A 20000-nucleotide genomic window follows, 5' to 3' on the forward strand; every position below is an offset into this window, starting at 1 on the left:
AGTCATATCTAGTGAATGAGATTAGAGCAAGGACACAATGTAGGGGACAACAATTTAGTTTGGAACTTGGCCATGAAACTGGAGACTGATCTACAAGGACTCCCATGGCTGGTTGCACAGGCTGTTGGGGAACAATTGATTTTAGATTTGTGTGTATTGGATTATTTGTTCAAAAACATTTTCAAACAAACAATTTCTTCTTTAACTCTGACACAAATAGTTTCTGAGATATTGACTACTGCCAAATTTGACAAATGAATGCATTTCAGTACATAATTTAAAATGATGTTGAATTTTGGTACAACCTTGGGTTGTAGGCTATAGCTAGCTACTATCTACAGTATATGGAAATGATATAGGTCCACTCCAAATTGAAATTGTCCATCATCTTTAGCCGTTGCTTCTGTGCTCTGTGATTAAATTCAAGTCCACTCACTCATCTCATTGTATAATGAAAAGGGTCTCAAAATCACAATTCCATCAAGGGTAATAGTACAGCCATTTCATTTAACCAAAATTACGCTCCATGTAAAATTGAATAGTTTGTAACATGTTGGCAGAATCTGCTTTGTTTGCTTTTGTCCATGCTATTTTAAGTCCTGTTTCGCCAATGAGACTGAATGTAATTACTACTGCTGTTTTTTTACTTGTAGCACATGACGATGATCAGTAATATTTTGAAGAATATTTGTCCTTCCAGCTATTCAACTTAAAGCTCAGCATCGCTTTAAGCTCCTGTTTGCAACTGCGACCATCTCTCTTTTTCATAGTGCTTACGTATATTAGTGTAACATCGCAACTATACAGTACACCAATTAAAAAATCCTAGCTGAATTAACACCTGCCAACCTAGAAAGGTCACAGGAAAATGGCATGGCTGTCAACCCATTTGTCTTATATTTTTTAAGAGTAGCATATTATTATAAATACGCTGCTTTTCAGCATACGAGACATTTTAAACAAGCATAAATTGTAAAATACTGATAATTTTATTTTTCAAAAATGCAGCAGAAATGTTTTACGCTCGACACAATCCAGCCATCCGCTGAGTCAACAAACCCATATGAAAATAATAATAATAATAATCATCAATCAAACATCCTCTAAACGTTTATATGTATATATATCATTGTGTAAAAGTTAATTGCTTGAGAGCCACAATTTTTCAGATTTATTTTTCTTGTGTTCCGTTGACAAACAATCAACTGAAAATCGTGGAGGGGTTACTTAGGATGAGAAGAGATTATATAGGCCTCGTTGTGACCAAGCTGCATACGTCTGCTAGACAGCGGCACATAAGAGGTTACAAAAAGGCTAGAAGACATGACGGGGCGTCAGGGGAAAAGATTAAAAGACATTAGGATACAGGAATACAGTAGGATATGAGATAGGTTACAGTGAAGGTGTTTTGGGGATTTTGACAAGTGGACAAGACAGGACATCATGGGGTATGGTAAAAGGAAGTCAGGAGGCAGGGGTCATACACAATATTAGGTCCCATAAGGGAGCTGGGGCCTTCAGCAAAAGGATAAGCGCTTTGGCACATGGCATAGGGCGAAGCAAATTAAGTAAGGATTTTTGGTGCGTTATTAGGGTCTTGAGTTTAGATTTTGTTGTTTTAGAATGGTTTATGGTCATTGGTCACGGTGGGAGTTAGTGGTTGTTTTGCTTCTCTGTGGTTTTCAGTAATGTTTGGGGCACAGCAGAATCCAAGATAGTTTGTGAGTGACAAATTTCACTCGTCAGTCATCGTAGCTGCCAAACCCTGCCAGACGGCTTTGCGATGCCAGCCGAATTGTCAGCTCACTTATGGCAATGCGGAGGGCACTGTATATCTGCAGCCAAAAAGATCTTGATTCCAGAGAAGGGGCAGCCACAAGACACCCTTTCCCTTGACCAACTCGCATTCAGTCTGATCAATGTCTCCAGTAGGAACAAGGCTTCAGTAAGTATTATGCAGTTCAGGCAGGGGCTCCCCTAGAAATACTGGGCCACCCGATGCGATGTAACCCTCAAAAAAGCATTGCAGGATTACAAGAAAGCCTTCCCTGACATTTTGGGGCGCCACTATTTTGGGAATCTCCTGAATCATTACCACCTCCATCCCTTCTCGCAGAGATAGGGATAGCTTGATTCTATTCTATTAGATTAGATTACGTTTAGGGACCATCAGAATCGGGGGAAAGGCGCTATGGTTTTTAGTTTACATTGGGTGTGGGGGGGGGGGGCTACTGGTAGGTAAAAGTAAAAGTGGCAAAGGAAAGGATTAAAGGTTAAGGGGTCATGGTTTTTGGCTGGTGTTCAATCATCAAACCGGTATTGCATTATCTACACAGTACTAGCTCTTCCTCCGATGTTCAGACAGACAGACAGGATGTGTATGGAAAAGGAGTCCTACTGTATGTCTCTACTGGGACATCTAAATGGGCACCTAGATGTGTATATAGCTCATAATTATAGAAATGACAGTGCATAGCAAATATATCTTTTTAAATAAAGGTACTGTGTACATACTACGGTGGGTGAGATGGAAAGACTACCAGCCTTGCTTCAGGACATCTATAAATTTACAGTAATATCTGAAATGAAAGCAATAAATGTGGTTAAATAAGTCATGTTTTAATGCAAGAGCAGTAAATGCTACAAATCATAATATATCATCTTTATCTCTCCGTTCTATTTACAAGACTTGAACATATAGCTGGTTAGAGTGATTCTTCAATAATTCTGGCAACTGTTTTCGGAGGCGCTCTCTTTGACTGAATTTAATTTTCTCCCTCGCCTCACTCTCTCTCGCTCTTTGTCAGCAGGTTTTTTTCCAACACTCTATTGTATCTCTCTTGTTTTTTTCCCCCTACAGTTGTGAAATCCCTCTCAATGAAGTCTTCCCCACAGTTCGACCAACTTGTCCTCTCTCACACATGCTGATTTTGAAATCCCCCCCCATTCCCTGCATCTGCATGTCTCATTATCGAACCTTTTTTTTCTTTAGTTTTGTGTATTTTTTTTTTAGTTTTTTAATTTTATCTTATCCTTCTCCTCAGCTTTGTTTGATCCTTGGCGGACAGGGCCTTTGAGCTTTACATGGAAAAATGCTACATTCACATTTCACAGGTTGCTGCAACTTGACGTCTCCAGTCTGTGTGTGGTAACTCCTCACGCTTGCTTCCTCCCGAGTTCAGTTCGATGTCCAGCCCAGCACGGTTCCCGCTCAGTCGGGTTCCGTAGTGTTCAGTTCGATGTCCAGCGCAGCACGGTTCCCGTTCAGTCGGGTTCCGTAGTGTTTCGTTCGATGTCCAGCCCAGCACGGTTCCCGTTCAGTCAGGTTCCGTAGAGTTCAGTTCGATGTCCAGCCCAGCACGGTTCCCCTTCAGTCGGGTTCCGTAGTCCAGGACAGGTGCAGGTGTAAAAGGACCTGTAACTGAACGCACTTTTCCGTGCCAGCCCTCCATCTGCTATTTCTATTCCAAAGCAAGTTGTGTGACGTTTGACGGCTGTCTTCGGGTAAACCCCCTGGTTCTGAACACGGCGACATAACCAATGCATAGAACAACAATTCCCAGGCTCCTTCCTGTTTTGCATTTCCAACATGCAACACACAGCTGTTTTGTCTTTCCATCCTGTTACTGATATTGTCTTTCTGTTTGTTTGTAACAATCCTGCAGGGCAATTAGTAGAGGTATTTATGTCTTTTGTCGTGAGAGTGTTGGTGTGTGTATCTATGTGTGTGTTTGTCTGCATGTTGAGTGTGAGTGTGAACATGTGGTGCCAGCCGCGTCCGTGTGCACATCGCTGCGGTTATACGCGCGTGGTGGAGTGTGTGTGCGCGGCGATGTGCGTGTGCGGCAAGTGCGTATTGCTGTACGGACTGTGGTGCGTGTATCCTTGGTGAGGGTGGCCCAGCCTCATCGCCGCCACCGAACCCGGGGTCATGGGGGTCATGGGGGTGGCCGGGGTGACCGGGTGCGACCCCGGGGTGACGGGTAGCGACCCAGGGGTAAGGGAGGTCATGAGGGGCACGTCGTCGGGAGAGCGGCGCAGCGTCAGGGTGTAATCGGGCGGGCAGGTGAGGCGCACGGTGTCCAGCGTGCTGTAGATGTCCTGGGTGTCGAGGCCGTCCAGCGCGTCCAGCGTGTCCAGGGTGTGGTGGTGGTGGGCGTTGTTCCTCTCGTCTGCTGAGGCAGCGTCACACTCCAACTGCTTCACCTGCATGGAGCCATGCACCAGGACAGGGATTCATGGATGGATGGATGGGTGGGTGGATGGGTAGAAGTATTCACGGATGGATGGATGAGTAGAGGTATTCACGGATGGATAGAAGGAAGGTTGAATGGTTAGACCGAAAAGAAGATGGATTGAAGGATGGATGATGGCGAATAAAAGAATGGATGATGGTGTGGGTGGCAGGTGCACAGAGAATGGATGATGGTGTGGGTGGCAGGTGCACAGAGAATGGATGATGGTGTGGGTGGGGTGGCAGGTGCACAGAGAATGGATGATGGTGTGGGTGGGTGGGGTGGCAGGTGGACAGATCGATAAATGGACGAGAAAGATCAAGAGTTAGGAGGTTTTTGTCGAAGCGTTTTTGAATACTTTCCATTGCTTCAATATTGTTTTAACCAACACACAGACGAAAAGCGTGTTCAATAGCATTGAGTTTGGATGTATTAAAAAAAACAAAAAAAACATGGATTTATGTGGTTTCTTCCAGACAGCAACGATTATATAACATCAGATTAAGGTAAGAAAATGGTTGATCCGGAATAGTCCTTTAAGCAGACTTATTACATTCCACTGTTGCCTTGGGTCACAGGAACAACACCCTTTGTGACAGCGGCCGTGTCAGCGGAGCGGCCAGTCAGAGCATACAGTATGCATGCTGTGTGACAGCCGTTCTCTCAGGTGTGTGCTTTTACTTGACAAAGAGTTAAAATCACACTCATTATGCACAGCGGCGCCGTGCCTCTCAAGAACAACAACACAAGTGCTTTATTCTTCTGTCAGACAGGTAATCAGACATGACAGGACACTGGATTAAACATGAGACAAATACAAACCGTAAAAAAAAAAAGAATGCGGAGCATATAGTCATATGCATGCACACACACGAGGGCCTGTTGAGTGTCGCATTGCAATGGATCAATCTAATCCACTTCAACTGTTTCTCAAGCATCTCGACAGGAGGTCACGTAGACCTTCAATTGCATCATGAGCCGGTTTGACTTCGGTACAACCCATACATTTTAAGCAAGTAGCTTAACTATAGTGAATTTCACGCCAGGTATTTAACCCATTAAAACCGGGAAGCATCTGTGTTCATTTGAGCTACAGTATAGCAACATATGTTTTAAAGAAAATTCTTAACCGATTCCATGCCACCATTGACTCTGGCGCTGTGGCACCAGTGCCAACAGAATGCACGAAAAAGGCTACGAAGAAGACCCTGTGAACCGGAAGTAGTAATCGCCCATTTTCGAGCTACCGCTGATCACCTTCGCTAGCGTCAGAACAAGCGCTAATACATATGCTAACCGGGACGTCGAGAATTTTTTTTATTGAGCTCCTAACATTGTACCTCACCTCATATCACCTCAATCTGAGCCTCAATTCAGAGAAAAACAAAGCTAAAGATCGCTCGTGCACGTGTGCAATACGTCTCAATTTCAAAGACGTCCCACCATTGAATCAAGATAAATATAAATATAATAGGCAAATAAATATATCATTGGCACGAAAACATTTGAGAACTACTGATTTAGAAGGCATCCCACTACCAGAATCAGAGAGGCAACGTAGCTGTGTGTGTCAGCTCACAGCTGACCAGCACTCCACCTGCCTCCAAATTTGCCACAGACTCTTCATCACTTCTCTGTCTAGGCTTATTATCCTGAACTCAATGTCTTCACATATTGTACAGTAACAGTTAATATGAAACGCATTATTCAGGCACATTTGAGCCACCTCTTTTGACCATTAGGCCCACTCTACGCAACGCCCCAGGTTTCTGTGTTACGCCGAAGGCCAGTCAAGCTTCTAGTTTGTAGAATTGGTCTCGGGTCTTAATGCCACGTAGCACGTAGCTTATTCAAATTCAGCAAGTAGGCATTTACACACGTACGCACGCACACACTTTCTTGCTCTTGTGCATACACATTAGCCATCAGCTGTCTCCATGGATGAAAGCAAAATAAAATATCACGACTGAAAATGTTTGTATGACCAATCCTAATGTGCGCCGTTTCCTAAACAATGAACACAACATGGAACATACTACCATTATGGTGTTTTAGTAATATTGCTCCTGCTGTTCTACATACTGTACAGCCAACCATGTGAAGAAATCACAGACTGAGGCTAACCTTTGCTCTTATACGAAATATCAGAGACTATTACGATTTTATGGAAGATGCTTCTGAACATACAGTATGTGCCCATGTGTCTCAATCATGATCCTCCCTTACATACACTTAAAAATACACGCACGCACACACACAGACAAGACAGAAAGACAGACAGACACTAAACATGCCTCACCTGTAGCGACATAAGCCCCTCCCCCTGCAGATGAGCAGCAACATCTGCGGGTGTGATGTCACGTCTCTGCGGGAGCGGGCGTGGCCTGCGGTGCTCCAGACGTCGCTTGTCCTTCTTGTAGAGCAGCGCGGCGAACGCCAGGATGTTCAGGAACAGCAGAGACGCTCCCACCGCGATGGTCACCGACAGCTCCGTGGAGTAGTCCTCGTTGGGGACGCGCACACCGTTCTCCCCTCCCTGGTCCAGCGACGGCTCAGGGGGCTGCGGTGTGCCCCCGCCGTTCGACCCCGGGTGCCGCGTGCTGCTCGGGGGCCAGCCCTTGGCCAGGCGCTTGGTGTAGGAGTAAGGGGTGTCGTCCTGAGGGTTGGGACTGTGGGTGAAGGAGGACACCGACTGGAGGAGCTCGTTGACGTGATGCAAGTGGGGCACGAGCTGGAGCCAGAAGGAGATCTTGGTGGCTCTGTAGTGGTCCCTGACGCGAGGTTTGAGGCCAATGTGAAGATATAGCTGCTCCTTGGGCGTGTACTTAGACCAGGCCACTTCTTCAAAGCGGTTAGGCTTTGTGTGGATGAACTTGGTGTCTTGCGGTACGGGCTGGTTTGGATCTCTGTAGTTAAAGAGAAACAGACAGCGGGGGTCATGTGTTGCCCATTACAGAGTGTAGACTGTGTGTAGGACCTGTTGTTTTCCCTCACATTATACCAGTCGTAAGTAGTTAACATTAACAAACGGGAGTCTGAGGAGGATTTATTATGGAAAGATTATGGTTTGTTCAACCAGAGTTGTCTGGATGTCACTAAAGCTCATTGGGATAAAAACTAGCTTTTATATTAGAATCTTGCCAGACCTATACATATACACTTCCACATTCACATGCGGGCGAACACAAAGTGACACAGAGATATAGAACAGTGTGTTAGTTAGGATTACTGAGGAGAGACTCGTGAACGGGAGTAGGGAAATGCCAGCACACAGTAGAAAGAAAAGCATCAATCCTCATTTGAAAAGGATAAAAGCTGTTTCCAAAAGACTGAAATCCTTAAGGATGGCACTCAAAACCCTGACAATGACGACAGACATGTATTTCAGTATGTTTATAGGATAATTTCAGTGAAAGGGAAATACACAGCAGGACATTCTCAGACTTGGCACTTACATGCTATAATGCATGCGCAGAAACAACACAAGCAAACGAACAAAGAAACAGAGCTGAGGAAATTCATGGAAAGCCCGGTTTTGCACACAGTAATGGGAGGAATGGTGCGTTTGCTCAATGTGTATTGAGCGTGGTGGATTTGCAGTGGTGGATAGTAACTAAGTACATTTACTTAAGTACTGTACTTTCCAATACTTGTTGTATTGTAAACAAAGGGAGTCTACCAACGTGCCTCAAGCCTGGAACGGCTGGTCCGGTACATCACAGGAACAAGGACATATATTGCAGAAGGAGGAGAGGACACTGGAGCAGCACGGATATTTTAAGCCTTTTTATTAGGTGCTAGTCTAGTACAAAAACGACATTTCGACCTATGCGTCTCATCAGAGGGACCGCATAGGTCGAAATGTTAGTCGTTTTTGTATACTCGCACCTAGTAAAAAGGCTTAAAATGTCTGTGCTACTCCAGTGTCCTCTCCTCCTTCTGCAGGTAAATATTGTACTTTTACTCCACTACAACTGTTTTCATTGTTGCTTATTAAACCCTTGCACACTGGAGTTTTCAACTATACCCTCTTTAAATGGCATTGATCACGCCTCCAGGTCTTTAGTTTACTCAAGTTAGGTAATAAGACCTGGTACTTAAGACACGCAAAATACAGCCCTGAGTCTCTATTGGAGTAATTACTCACTTGGAGCAGTACAGAAAAAGGTCCATCCTCAACAAGTACAATTATCTTCTAAATTATATAGCATGATATTGGCCACAGTTATCAGGGTAAATTATCAGTTTTGTAAAATGCTTTATATGTCTTTATTCCTTTACAGGATTTTTCTCATGATCTTGCAGCATTGATGGGCAAATTGACTTTCACGTTCAAAAGTCTGCAAAGCGTTTAAAGATTAGAAGCTAATAGTAGATGTTCTACATGTAACCAACCGTTGAAGAGGAGATTAAAAGACAATGGGAGGGTAAAGACAATAGAGAAGAACAGAATTGAATAAACAGAATAAGAGAACATAGTACTTTTAATAATGATGGCCACTAACCTAGAATGGGTTTCTCAATGCCTTATAAAGATTATTTAGCAAAACAAACAATCTGACAGAATTTTGAATTGAGATTGATATGAGCATTTAACCTTATATATTTCACAGTTGGTTCATAAATAACATTTTCAGTCAGAAATTGGATACAGCAGCTAGATGCAGTAATCCATCATTTTCCAATGAGCTCGTTATTTTTTGGTGTAGGCCTATGGTGTAAACCCAGGGATATTTACCCTCCAATGCTGCATCTTCCTCTTTCCCCATTCTGAAAACTCAACTCTCTTTAGTTTCTTAAAAAGCCACTTATCTGTGGAGAGATGTCTTAAGGCTAATCTCTAGCTACAGCAATCACCTCAGTCCTATCTTGAAGGTAAATTTGAATAGCTTCTCTTCATAATCCCTGGCAATGACTACACTTGCACTTGCATATGAATATTCTGATGGTTTTACCATGTATTAGTCCAACAAATTGACCATAAACGAAGCACAATGGAGCAAGACAAAAATTAAAAGAAATACATTTCCCAAGAAGCCAGAAATCAAAGGATGTGGAATAATTACTGATATTTTGGTTAGCGGAAATAATTCATAATGATTGAGTCTCCACTCCTTTGGGGTATTTTTGTTGCTGTACATTTGACCATGAAATAGAACTCTCTTAACTATTAGGAGCAGTGGGCACTATATACCCTATTGACACGGCGGCCATTTGCTATCAATCTCTAAATGCACCACGTCTCTGTGTGTATGTCTGTAATCCACGTAACTCGAGAATCGTTCGTCACACCGACTTCAAATTTGACACACACGTGACGTTCTACACCACCACAGGGAGTGCAGTGCCCGGTGTCGAGTCCATCGGATGGCTAGTTGTCCTCCAGAACCAGCACAAAAGCCTCTGCCCAGGCTCTGGACAGGGCCCAAATTAGCCCACCCATAGATCTCCATATATGGAGCTGGCCTGTTTTGAGATCACAATAATGTTGACATCACAATGACGTGCATCCTCGCATTTGACACACCCAGGCTCTGGACAGGGCCCAAATTAGCCCAACCATAATGTCTCCATAATATATATATATGGCGAATATATATGGAGCTGGTCTGCAAAGGGACACAGACAGATGGGTGGAGCGGGTACTTCTCTGACACGGGTACAACGGGTATTGCATAGCCGGGTGGGGCATGGATCTCCAACTTCCAGCGTTACCGACCCGGTGCTCTACAGCCGGACACCGGGCACCACGTTTCTGTACATGTGTATGTACGTCTGTAATCCACGTAACTCGAGAACCGTTCGCCACACCAACTTCAAATTTGACACACGTTCCACACCACCACAGGGAGTGCAGTGCCCGGCATTGAGTCTGTGGGGTACACCGTTGTCCAGAACCAGCACAAAAGCCTCTGCCCGGGCTCTGGACAGGGCCCAAATTATCCCTGATCACCCCTAGATCACACCTGATCACCCCTAGATCTCCATATATGGAGGTGGCCTGTTCTGACATCACAATGATGTTCTGACATCTGCATAGACAGACTCCATATTTGGGCGAATCAGGGGACAAACCAGGGGGTAAACCAGGAGGCGAATCATGGGAAAATCCAGGTGACAAATCAGGGGACAAACCAGGAGGCGAATCAGGGGACAATCCAGAGGACAAATCAGGGACAAACCAGGAGGCGAATCAGGGGACAATCCAGAGGACAAATCAGGGACAAACCAGGAGGCGAATCATGGGAAAATCCAGGTGACAAATCAGGGGACAAACCAGGAGGCGAATCAGGGGACAATCAAGGGGACAAATCAGGGGACAAACCAGGAGGCGAATCAGGGGACAATCCAGAGGACAAATCAGGGACAAACCAGGAGGCGAATCAGGGGACAATCCAGAGGACAAATCAGGGGACAAACCAGGAGGCGAATCAGGGGACAATCCAGGAGACAAATCAGGGGACAAACCAGGAGGCGAATCAGGGGACAATCCAGAGGACAAATCAGGGACAAACCAGGAGGTGAATCAGGGGACAATCCAAGGGGGCGAATCAGAGGACAAACCAGGGGGTGAATCAGGACGGGACATTCTGATTGCCAGACAGGCTCTCTACTGTAAAATGATAATTTAAAGGGATATTTCACTTTCAAACGTGTTTCAAATGTTTGGGGTCATTTTAATGTCTAATCAAGCTTTTGTGAACACCCCAGACAGTTTTTAAGTTGCTTGATTCAGTATTTAGACAAATTCCAATTGTCCACTTTTTTATAATTCTTTGGGAAAATGAAAAGGAAAAAAAACTGATAAAACAAAAGAAACATGAAACAAGTAATTGAAAAAACACAGTCTCCTCGTGCATTATAAGGACAATGACAATATCAGCCACCAGAAACAATGAATCAATGAATCAATGAATCTAACATGGTTAAAATGGAGTTTGTATAGGAAGGGGACAAAATTTGTTTGTAAAATTACAAACAAATATCCCTTTAATGTTACAGATGTTTACGGATGACACACATTCAACAATAAACCACTCACTCTACTGACATACTGACATGGGCAATCAAGCTTTGATAAAGGGTCCCGTTTGCTGTGCATTGCCAATAGTGAAACGTATCTTTTTTCTTTTGATAGCATGCCAGATTAAAGTCTTGCTCTCTTCATTATTTCTACCTTTGGAAGAGAATTTGTTCCTGAAAATTCAAGCCTGATTTCTCCAAAATTCCAAAAGGAACATGCTGTCTAGTAAAAGGCAGGTCTTTCAATAATAACCACTTTTCGAACAATGGTTGTGGTTCCATTATAATAAATGACACTCATTTAATGTTTTAGTTCTGCAGTGCAGTTTAATAGTCTGTCTTAGACTAGGGATGTGCATGACTGACCAAAATCAAATTAGAAACCTGGTTCTGGAGAACTTTTTTAAGGTTCAACATAAAATAACGCAATGGCCATTTCCTGTATACCGGTAGTAGCATTACCATATATTTCGGTTTACCGAAAAAGAAAAAATAATTACATTTATAAATAACAAATTAATTTGTGGCTTAAGTTTCTGCAGTGGTTTCTTCCAATTGAAAAGGATGTTTTTTAGAAAAACATACTTTCCTTTTTAATTCAACTAATATAGAAAAGAATATTTTCATGTGAACCTTTATGACGTCCAGTGAGAGCACGCATAAAGCACTTCTGTTCCATGTTGGTCCAAGTGTTTGAAAGAGCCCTATGCTTTTCTGTGAAATTCTGTCTGAAAGAGTCCTATGCTTTTTTGTCTGAAAGAGCCCTATGTCACAATACGAGGCAGGAGGTTTTCGGACCCAAGTGCAGGACAGAGGCAGAGAGGCAAAGTAGTGGAAATGCAGAAGGTTATTACCAAAATCCAAGAACAAACAGGAACACGAGGCGAACGAGAACTAGAAATACTCTGGGAGTTCACTAGGATCAAACACAAGTGACATACAACAGACAAATCAACACAGGGATTGGCTGGGAGACTAACAGGACACAGGTGGAGAACACTACACTAATCACAGGGTTAGACAAGGCAGGTACACATGGGCAACACAGGAAACCAAGAGACACTAGATACTACAAAATAAAAGGTAAAAGTACAGTGCTTTTCTGTCTGAAAGAGCCCTATGCTTGTCTGTCTGAAAGAGCCCTATGCTTGTCTGTCTGAAAGAGCCCTATGCTTGTCTGTCTGAAAGAGCCCTATGCTTGTCTGTCTGAAAGAGCCCTATGCTTGTCTGTCTGAAAGAGCCCTATGCTTGTCTGTCTGAAAGAGCCCTATGCTTGTCTGTCTGAAAGAGCCCTATGCTTGTCTGTCTGAAAGAGCCCTATGCTTGTCTGTCTGAAAGAGCCCTATGCTTGTCTGTCTGAAAGAGCCATGTGCTTTTCTGGGCATAGAGGGGCGGAACAAAATAGCGCTAGAAACCAAGCTCCTTTTTCCTCCTCCATGCCGTGCCTTCCCACCTGAAGGAATGGCATAGAAGTAGTGCTTTTTTATGCCCTTTTTTATGCCCACCACCCACCCCCACCCCCCACCCCCCCCCCCCCGCGCTTTACACGCAACAAAAATAAAATATAAATTATTAGAGAGAAAAAACCCGACAAAAAGCTAAGGAATAAAAACATGGAAAAAAAACATTTTCTTCCTTTGAAAACAAAACGCCTACGGTTTCCGAGGCTAGTCCAAGTGGGACGCTTCCATGGAAATCAATGTGTGGAGTTGAACCACTCACCCAGTCTTGGCAAAGTTGGTCCAGTAGGTCATCACTACTGCGCTCAGCATGACGTCGTTTTTAGAGAAGTTACAGTTGAACAGATCAGTAGGTCCCACCATCGGCACTCCAAACACATAGGGCACCTGCACGCATGCACGTGCGCACACACACACACACACAGACACACACACACACACACACACACACAAGCACGCAAGCAAGCACACACACGCACAAGAGAGAGAGAGCAGAGAAGCTGGTCAATACAGTGTTTACTTTCGTATTAAATATTATTGAATCACACAACATCTATCAGGTTTGTTCACTGTAGCAGTGGATATGCTAATACACTGAACAGCCTCCTAACCATATCTACACAAAGATTAATTCCACAAGGGTTTTAAATATTTCATCACTTGGATGGCTTGATTTGACTCCGTAAGCACTTGTCACAGTACCAGTATTAAACTGAGCTAAACTAAATCAACTTCTTTATTTATTTTAGTAATCTCTGAGATATTTCTGCACATTGTTTTTCTATTCGATCACACGCGCGCACACACACACACACACACACACACACACACACACACACACACACACACACACACACACACCTAATATCACACCCAGCTGGGCTGAATTATTAATCCAACTCATCAATTATTCTATTTTGCTAGGCAGCAGCACTTTAATCTTTTTATATATACACCCTCTCTCAGCACGATGATGGCGAGGGAGCGTGCATGTAATCTACCCATCTATCCAAGCATTCATTCGTCCATCTGTCACTGCCAGCGTGGCATGGACGTACCTCGTCTCCGTGAGCCGAGTCAGCCCAGGGGGGCGTGGCGTCACTCTGGCAGTGGTGGTAGAAGGAGTAGAAGTAGGTGGGCGAGCCGTACTGGGCGTGGAGGTCAGCCGTGGCCACCGCCGGTGCCACCCACTGATGATCGGTGAAGAGCGCCACCAGAGTCTTACGTCGCGTCTCTGCGTTGTCCCGGTCGGCCCAGTCCGTGTACATGAACCTTTATTTAGGGGATCAATTTAGTCGGCTGGCCAGTCAACTAACAAATCAATGGATCTAACTATCCATGAATATATTAACTATCAATTAACCAATTAATGAAGCAATCAATCAATCAATCAATCAATCAATCAATCAATCTATAATTTCAAATAGAAAATCAAGGAGCTTTACATGTGAGGACACTACACACACATTATGTAAAACACACACACACACACACACACACACACACACCTTATGCTTTCTCTCAGAGTGTCCCGGCCCTCTGGGTATCCGTACAAACTATCCACAAAGTCTGATACTGCGAAGTCAAAGTCCTCGGCCGTGACGCCGTCCTCCGAGTCCACGATGCCTTCCACAAACTTCACGCCTTCCCCCTGGTTAACTCCCAGCATCACGTCGTAGTTGAGGAACTCCCCCTGCTCCATCAGAATCTGGGGGTCGTCTGGTATCACGTCACCGTCGATCACCGGGGCGAACGCTGTGTGATACTTGGCCGGCGGAACGTTCTGCTCCACAAGTTCGCGGTAACTCCGCCCCTGGAGGCAGGCGACCAGTTGGGTGCTGTCGTCGATGCCACAGCCCACTCTCTCTCCGAGCTGCCGGGCGTATTTACTGGGCTGGTAGTTGACGGCCCAGCTGGCTAAAGCGCTGCCACTCTGGATGATGGCCCTGTGGAACAGGTCTGTGGACACACATGAGCAGACATATGAATATACAGATACATTGATGCATTTGTCCACACATGGCTGCACAAGTGCACATGCATAAATATGCAAACATTCATGGACGCGCACTTACGCACGAGCACATTTATGGACGCACGCGCATATACATTGTGCACACACAGATAGATACGTTATGCACAGATACACAGTCATAAATGCACTGGAATATTAGGCTGCACACACATGCATGCACACGTGTATGTATGCACACCGACACGCATGACTGCCACATTTGGATGCATACACTCTCATAGACAATACAGCAATAAAAGCATTTGGAACACACAGTGAAGTAGTATTTATTATGTTGGGTCTGGGTAATAATAGGCCAGGCTTAAGGGTCAAGGTTAGGTTAGTCAATCAGGATTTAAAGTTCAACATTCTTATAGCGATCAGCTCAGAGTACTTTGGGTGAGTGTGCAAGCTTATTAATATTCCTTATTAAGAAAATCAATTACCGGGGATAAAACTGAATCACTGAACACCTATAAAAGTCCCATACTCCTAAATGTCAGATTTATGGCCTTAAACTGCCAAAAGCCTTTCTACACAGCTTTGCCAAAAAAGGAACAGCAGTGGCTAGTTTAGAGAAGCATGCTTGTGGCTGAAGGTTCCTGGTTTAATCCCCCAGACACTGGGTACTAGGAAAGGTTCCTGATTTAATCCCCCAGACGCTGGGTACTAGGAAAGGTTCCTGATTTAATCCCCCAGACGCTGGGTACTAGGAAAGGTTCCTGGTTTAATCCCCCAGACGCTGGGTACTAGGAAAGGTTCCTGGTTTAATCCCCCAGACACTGGGTACTAGGAAAGGTTCCTGATTTAATCCCCCAGACGCTGGGTACTAGGAAAGGTTCCTGGTTTAATCCCCCAGACGCTGGGTACTAGGAAAGGTTCCTGGTTTAATCCCCCAGACACTGGGTACTAGGAAAGGTTCCTGGTTTAATCCCCCAGACGCTGGGTACTAGGAAAGTGTGACACTCACTCCTTCCTCCTTACCCACTTTTTCACTGAAACAGTGCTGTCACTGAGCAAGGCACTAATGCTGACAGTTGAGCTGCTCATTGGCAAACAGACTGTATGTGTCCAAAATGATCACATTTTCAGTTCAGTCAGATAACTCACGCAATAATACAATAATAACCCCCCCATGGTGAACAGGAATAGCAGAGCCTACCAGTGGTGCTGGGGTGGTGGTGGGAGAAAAACAACAACAGGAATACATATGCAAAGGAAGGACAGGAAAAGTAAAACACCATAGGCTGGTAAGAGTTTTAATGCCTAGCCATTACCCTCAGAGTAGTGGGACAAGGTGAGCAGGCTGACACAGGAGGCTCCAGCCCCTGAGCCAAATACAGTGACCCTGTCTGGGTCTCCTCCGAAGGCGGCAATGTTCTCCTTCACCCAGCGCAGGGCCTGGATCTGGTCCAACAGCCCATAATTACCCTTCGCTGCCTGGTCGCCGGTACTCAGGAACCCTGCAGGTAGACAAGAAGAGATGTGTTAACTATCATCATAATGAATATTTTGCAGAGCAACAGACAGTGGTGGAAACTTAAAAAAAAAAACATATAATATAAAATGCATTTATTGACATATAATTATAAATGGTCTTGTATAGGCTTGAGCAAGACCCCTGAGGTCCGTCATTTCCAAATGGATGTACAGCATTTGACTACGTCTTGCTGGCTATGAGTTACCCTTTTCATCTGTTTTGACTGCAGCAAAAAACATTGAGTGGATGGAATTTGTATTGTATAACATCAAATATTGAATGCATTCCCACCCGTTAACATAGGCAATGAAGGGGGGGAGTTCATTGCTCTCTCTCCCTTTCTCTCTCTCTCCCCCAACAAATATATTGTTAGATCACCATAAATCAACCACTGTGCAAAGTGTGCATGCACACGTGAGCATACCTGAGCACTCAGCACTCAGAACTATGGGCCGCATTACTGCCATATTCCCTGTACAGCTCAAGTCTCTCTGGGAGCTTGAGAATATAATTACCCATAAAACAATAATAATTTAATAAAGGATTCTAATATCAGTATCTCATTAGCAGTAGCTCATTTCTCTCTAGCTCCTCTGAATACTGCTACTCAACACATACCGGTATAATGAACAAGGAAGGAATGCATGATATACATCACCGTTAAAACAATGTATTCTATCAATTGCATGCAATCTTCTAAGGCGCCAAAACAAAATCACATCATCTGCAAATTAGATTGTAATGAGAGTTTCAGGTTTGCAGTAAGGGCCAGTGTTGTCCCTGGATCAAACTAAGCCCATGCCCATTTTCCCATAGCCAGGTATGACCTATTTTCGTTTCTTTTAAGTTTTATATAGGATACGCTCACCTTGCTGTCATGCCTCAAGGATTAGGACGATGATGACGATGCAGAGAGGGATGAGGAACAGGACAATGAGGCTGTCACTGCTTTTGTTCTTGATGATGACAATGATGCTACTGGTGATGATAATGGTGGTGACTGGTGATGATGATCATGATGATGATATGGTGATGATAATTCTACTGAAATTGCATATAAGTAAAAGCTTTAAAAAATAGAAGAATAAGCTCTATGCACAAAAGCGATATTGGAAAGAAATTGGGCCTTCCTTACTTCCTTCACAGGTATTACCAATGATACTAATGTAGGATCTGTTCCATTTAGTCAGTGGTTCTCAAACATTTTAATTTCAACGACCCCATAACTGTACACATTTGTACACTCTCAGAGTTAAACACCTGTAATGGCCATTTGGTACCCCGTCAAGGAACAATGAGGGTCCCTGCACCCCAAATTTGAGACCCACTGGTGTAGCAGAGACTTCCTAGTGAGGTAACATGGACAATATCAGCACCCTGACTCTGTTTGACCTGAATGGAACAGAGCCTTCATTAGTATCATAGAACATCACAGTCCCACCCCCGACGAGCGAGAGTATTTCCCATTCATTTTTCCCATAGACGTTTCAAAAAGTATTTATTTAAAGACCTGTAAGCCTCGTCAATTACAATAAACAAAAAAATTTGGGCCAAACAAATAATTAGAAAGAAGGAAAAAAAGGGCAGGGTACAACACTTTTTTTCTTCTTTTTAATTATTTGTTTGGCCCAAAGAAAATTGTTTATTGTCATGATTTGTCATCAGCCGAGTTGGCTTTGTCCAAGGCTTAAAGGTCTTTAAATAAATACTTTTGGAAACGTCTATGGGAAAATTAGACGTTTCCCATTAGACGAAATGGGAAAAAACGTCTATGGGAAAATTAATTCTCTTCCGGGCCGCTTGTCATTCTGAAAGGGGGCGGGACCACGACGCTCTCTATAGGTAACAACTATGAAGGAAGTGAGGCCAAATGTCTTTCCAATATGGCTGCTGTGCATTGAGCCTATTGATCTGGGATCACTGGTCAGCTCAGGTGATTGTATAATGACTATGACTAAGTATTTAGGTCATTACTCACAGTAGAATATTTGTGGTTTTACTCACATCCTCACATTTGACTTCATGAACAATAAACTTCTAGAATAACTTGATATACCTGGGCCGATGCAACATTTTAAACATGGTCCTAAAAGATCAATTCACAATTCAAGTGCATGCATGAACTACCGGGCCATGATCCAGTACAGATAACCATATAACTTCCGTCGTCTTGCACCAGGGTTTTCTGCAAGTAATTTCATTGTAAAGTCGTAAAGTTAAAGCTAATGAGAGCCAGGAACAAGCCAGAACACTGATAGCACTTAATACGTTCAAGCCTTGAGCTTTTTATACCTGTCAAGAATTGGGAAATATACAGGAAAATCTGATTTTCACTGTTCAGACAGCCATGAAAAAGATCTGAGTTACAGATGTGAAGAGGATCACGTTTAATGTAAAACCAGCTTATGGTGACTCATTCCCTCAAGGGACATTCAAATGTATCCTCTCATTGAACAAAGCCTATCAAATTGCACTCACACACTTTTGTCATTCAAGAATATAGGTGGAATGTATTGTTATTGTGGAGGAGAAATATTTGATAACATTAATTGGCCATGCATTTGGCTTCTTGGATGGGGTTTATAGTCCCTATGGCATGAAATGCATTAATAAAAGCGGATGGAATATCCGGTTAGTTTATTCCACTGCTCTGCAAAACGTTTTCTATTAAACAAAGCAGATACAATACTCTCTGGAGACAAATTTAGCTTACATTGTCACCATTGTACTCAATAAAATACATTTTGAAGTACCAAAACAGTGGTTGGATCAGGATGTTTGTTTTCACGTGGCTTTTTGCTTAATCTTAAAAAAAGAGATTCTAGGGGCACATAATACTTTCTTTATTGAATTGATCCTGCAACTATAGTCCTAGAGGACCAACTAAAATTAAAACGCCAAAATTGGATCGCTAACGTCTCTAACATCATGTGACAGCAGCACTGTAATTCTATTTCACTTTTATTGCAACTTTGGCCTACAGCATGACTGACTTTGCAATATACACTATGAACTCATATCCATCAAAACAAACTGGAGTCATTTGTGTGCCTCTATCAAGTCTTCTATGCAGCTGACTTGCTTGTAAATCAAATTCCAACAATCAATAAAGGTATCAGTCAACCACAAAGTGTTAATAAACTGTCAGCAAAACGTTACGAAGATAAATATAGGTAACTCAGTCAGAAAAAACACAAAATCTGTATTATCATTAACAATCTTGTTTGATCTCATTGATAATTGAGCATTGTAAACATTTCCTCTAAAATATATTTAAATATAAAACTGGTATTATAAAACATTCTATTGCTTGATTCTGATTGGCGGAGTCTCATTGTAAAATACACACAACATTTTTATTACAACATTCACCGTATAATCGTTCCATGGATGAATTACTGGTCGCAATTGTTTTTCCTATAGCAAGGTAAAAAACGAGTTCTTTGTGTTTTTTGGGGGGGGTTTTACTACTTTTTAATTCATTTTAAAACAAGGCACAAGGCAAAGGCTTCTGTGCATTTTAATAGCAACTTCCTTGTTGGGCAAGCAGTTGCACGGACTACTTTCTTGTAGTCTGTTGAAGTGAAATTAAGTTATTAACACTTACAGCGCTAGCATTTATTGACAAATTATGATATAACCTGGAATGAACCTTGTTTTGACCAAAAATGCCATCTGGGACAAGGAATAAGAGATACAGGCGATTGAAAGAAACAGATAGAATAGATTTTAATGCCGCGATCTTGTGTTATTGAGAGCACCAGCTAGCAACCCGTTGCTAACGTAAG

The 20000-nt window shown here is 43.2% G+C and overlaps 1 protein-coding gene across 1 annotated transcript in view; it reads right to left on the reverse strand.

The window, feature by feature from the left end:
• Positions 1–2480: 2480 nt before the first annotated feature.
• Positions 2481–20000, reverse strand: part of LOC308331011 (neuroligin-4, X-linked-like) — a 19175-nt gene continuing 1655 nt past the window's right edge. Inside the window, exons 3-8 of the mRNA XM_080786101.1 lie at positions 16010–16195; positions 14227–14677; positions 13777–13990; positions 12981–13105; positions 6535–7141; positions 2481–4206 (exon numbers count right to left, since the gene is read on the reverse strand). Of these exons, the coding sequence (XP_080642227.1) occupies positions 3799–4206; positions 6535–7141; positions 12981–13105; positions 13777–13990; positions 14227–14677; positions 16010–16195 (1991 nt within the window). The 3' untranslated portion in view covers positions 2481–3798. The remainder of the gene's footprint in view (positions 4207–6534; positions 7142–12980; positions 13106–13776; positions 13991–14226; positions 14678–16009; positions 16196–20000) is intronic.

This window comes from Protomyctophum bolini, assembly GCF_963924005.1.
Source record: "Protomyctophum bolini genome assembly, chromosome: 16".
NCBI lineage: Eukaryota > Metazoa > Chordata > Actinopteri > Myctophiformes > Myctophidae > Protomyctophum > Protomyctophum bolini.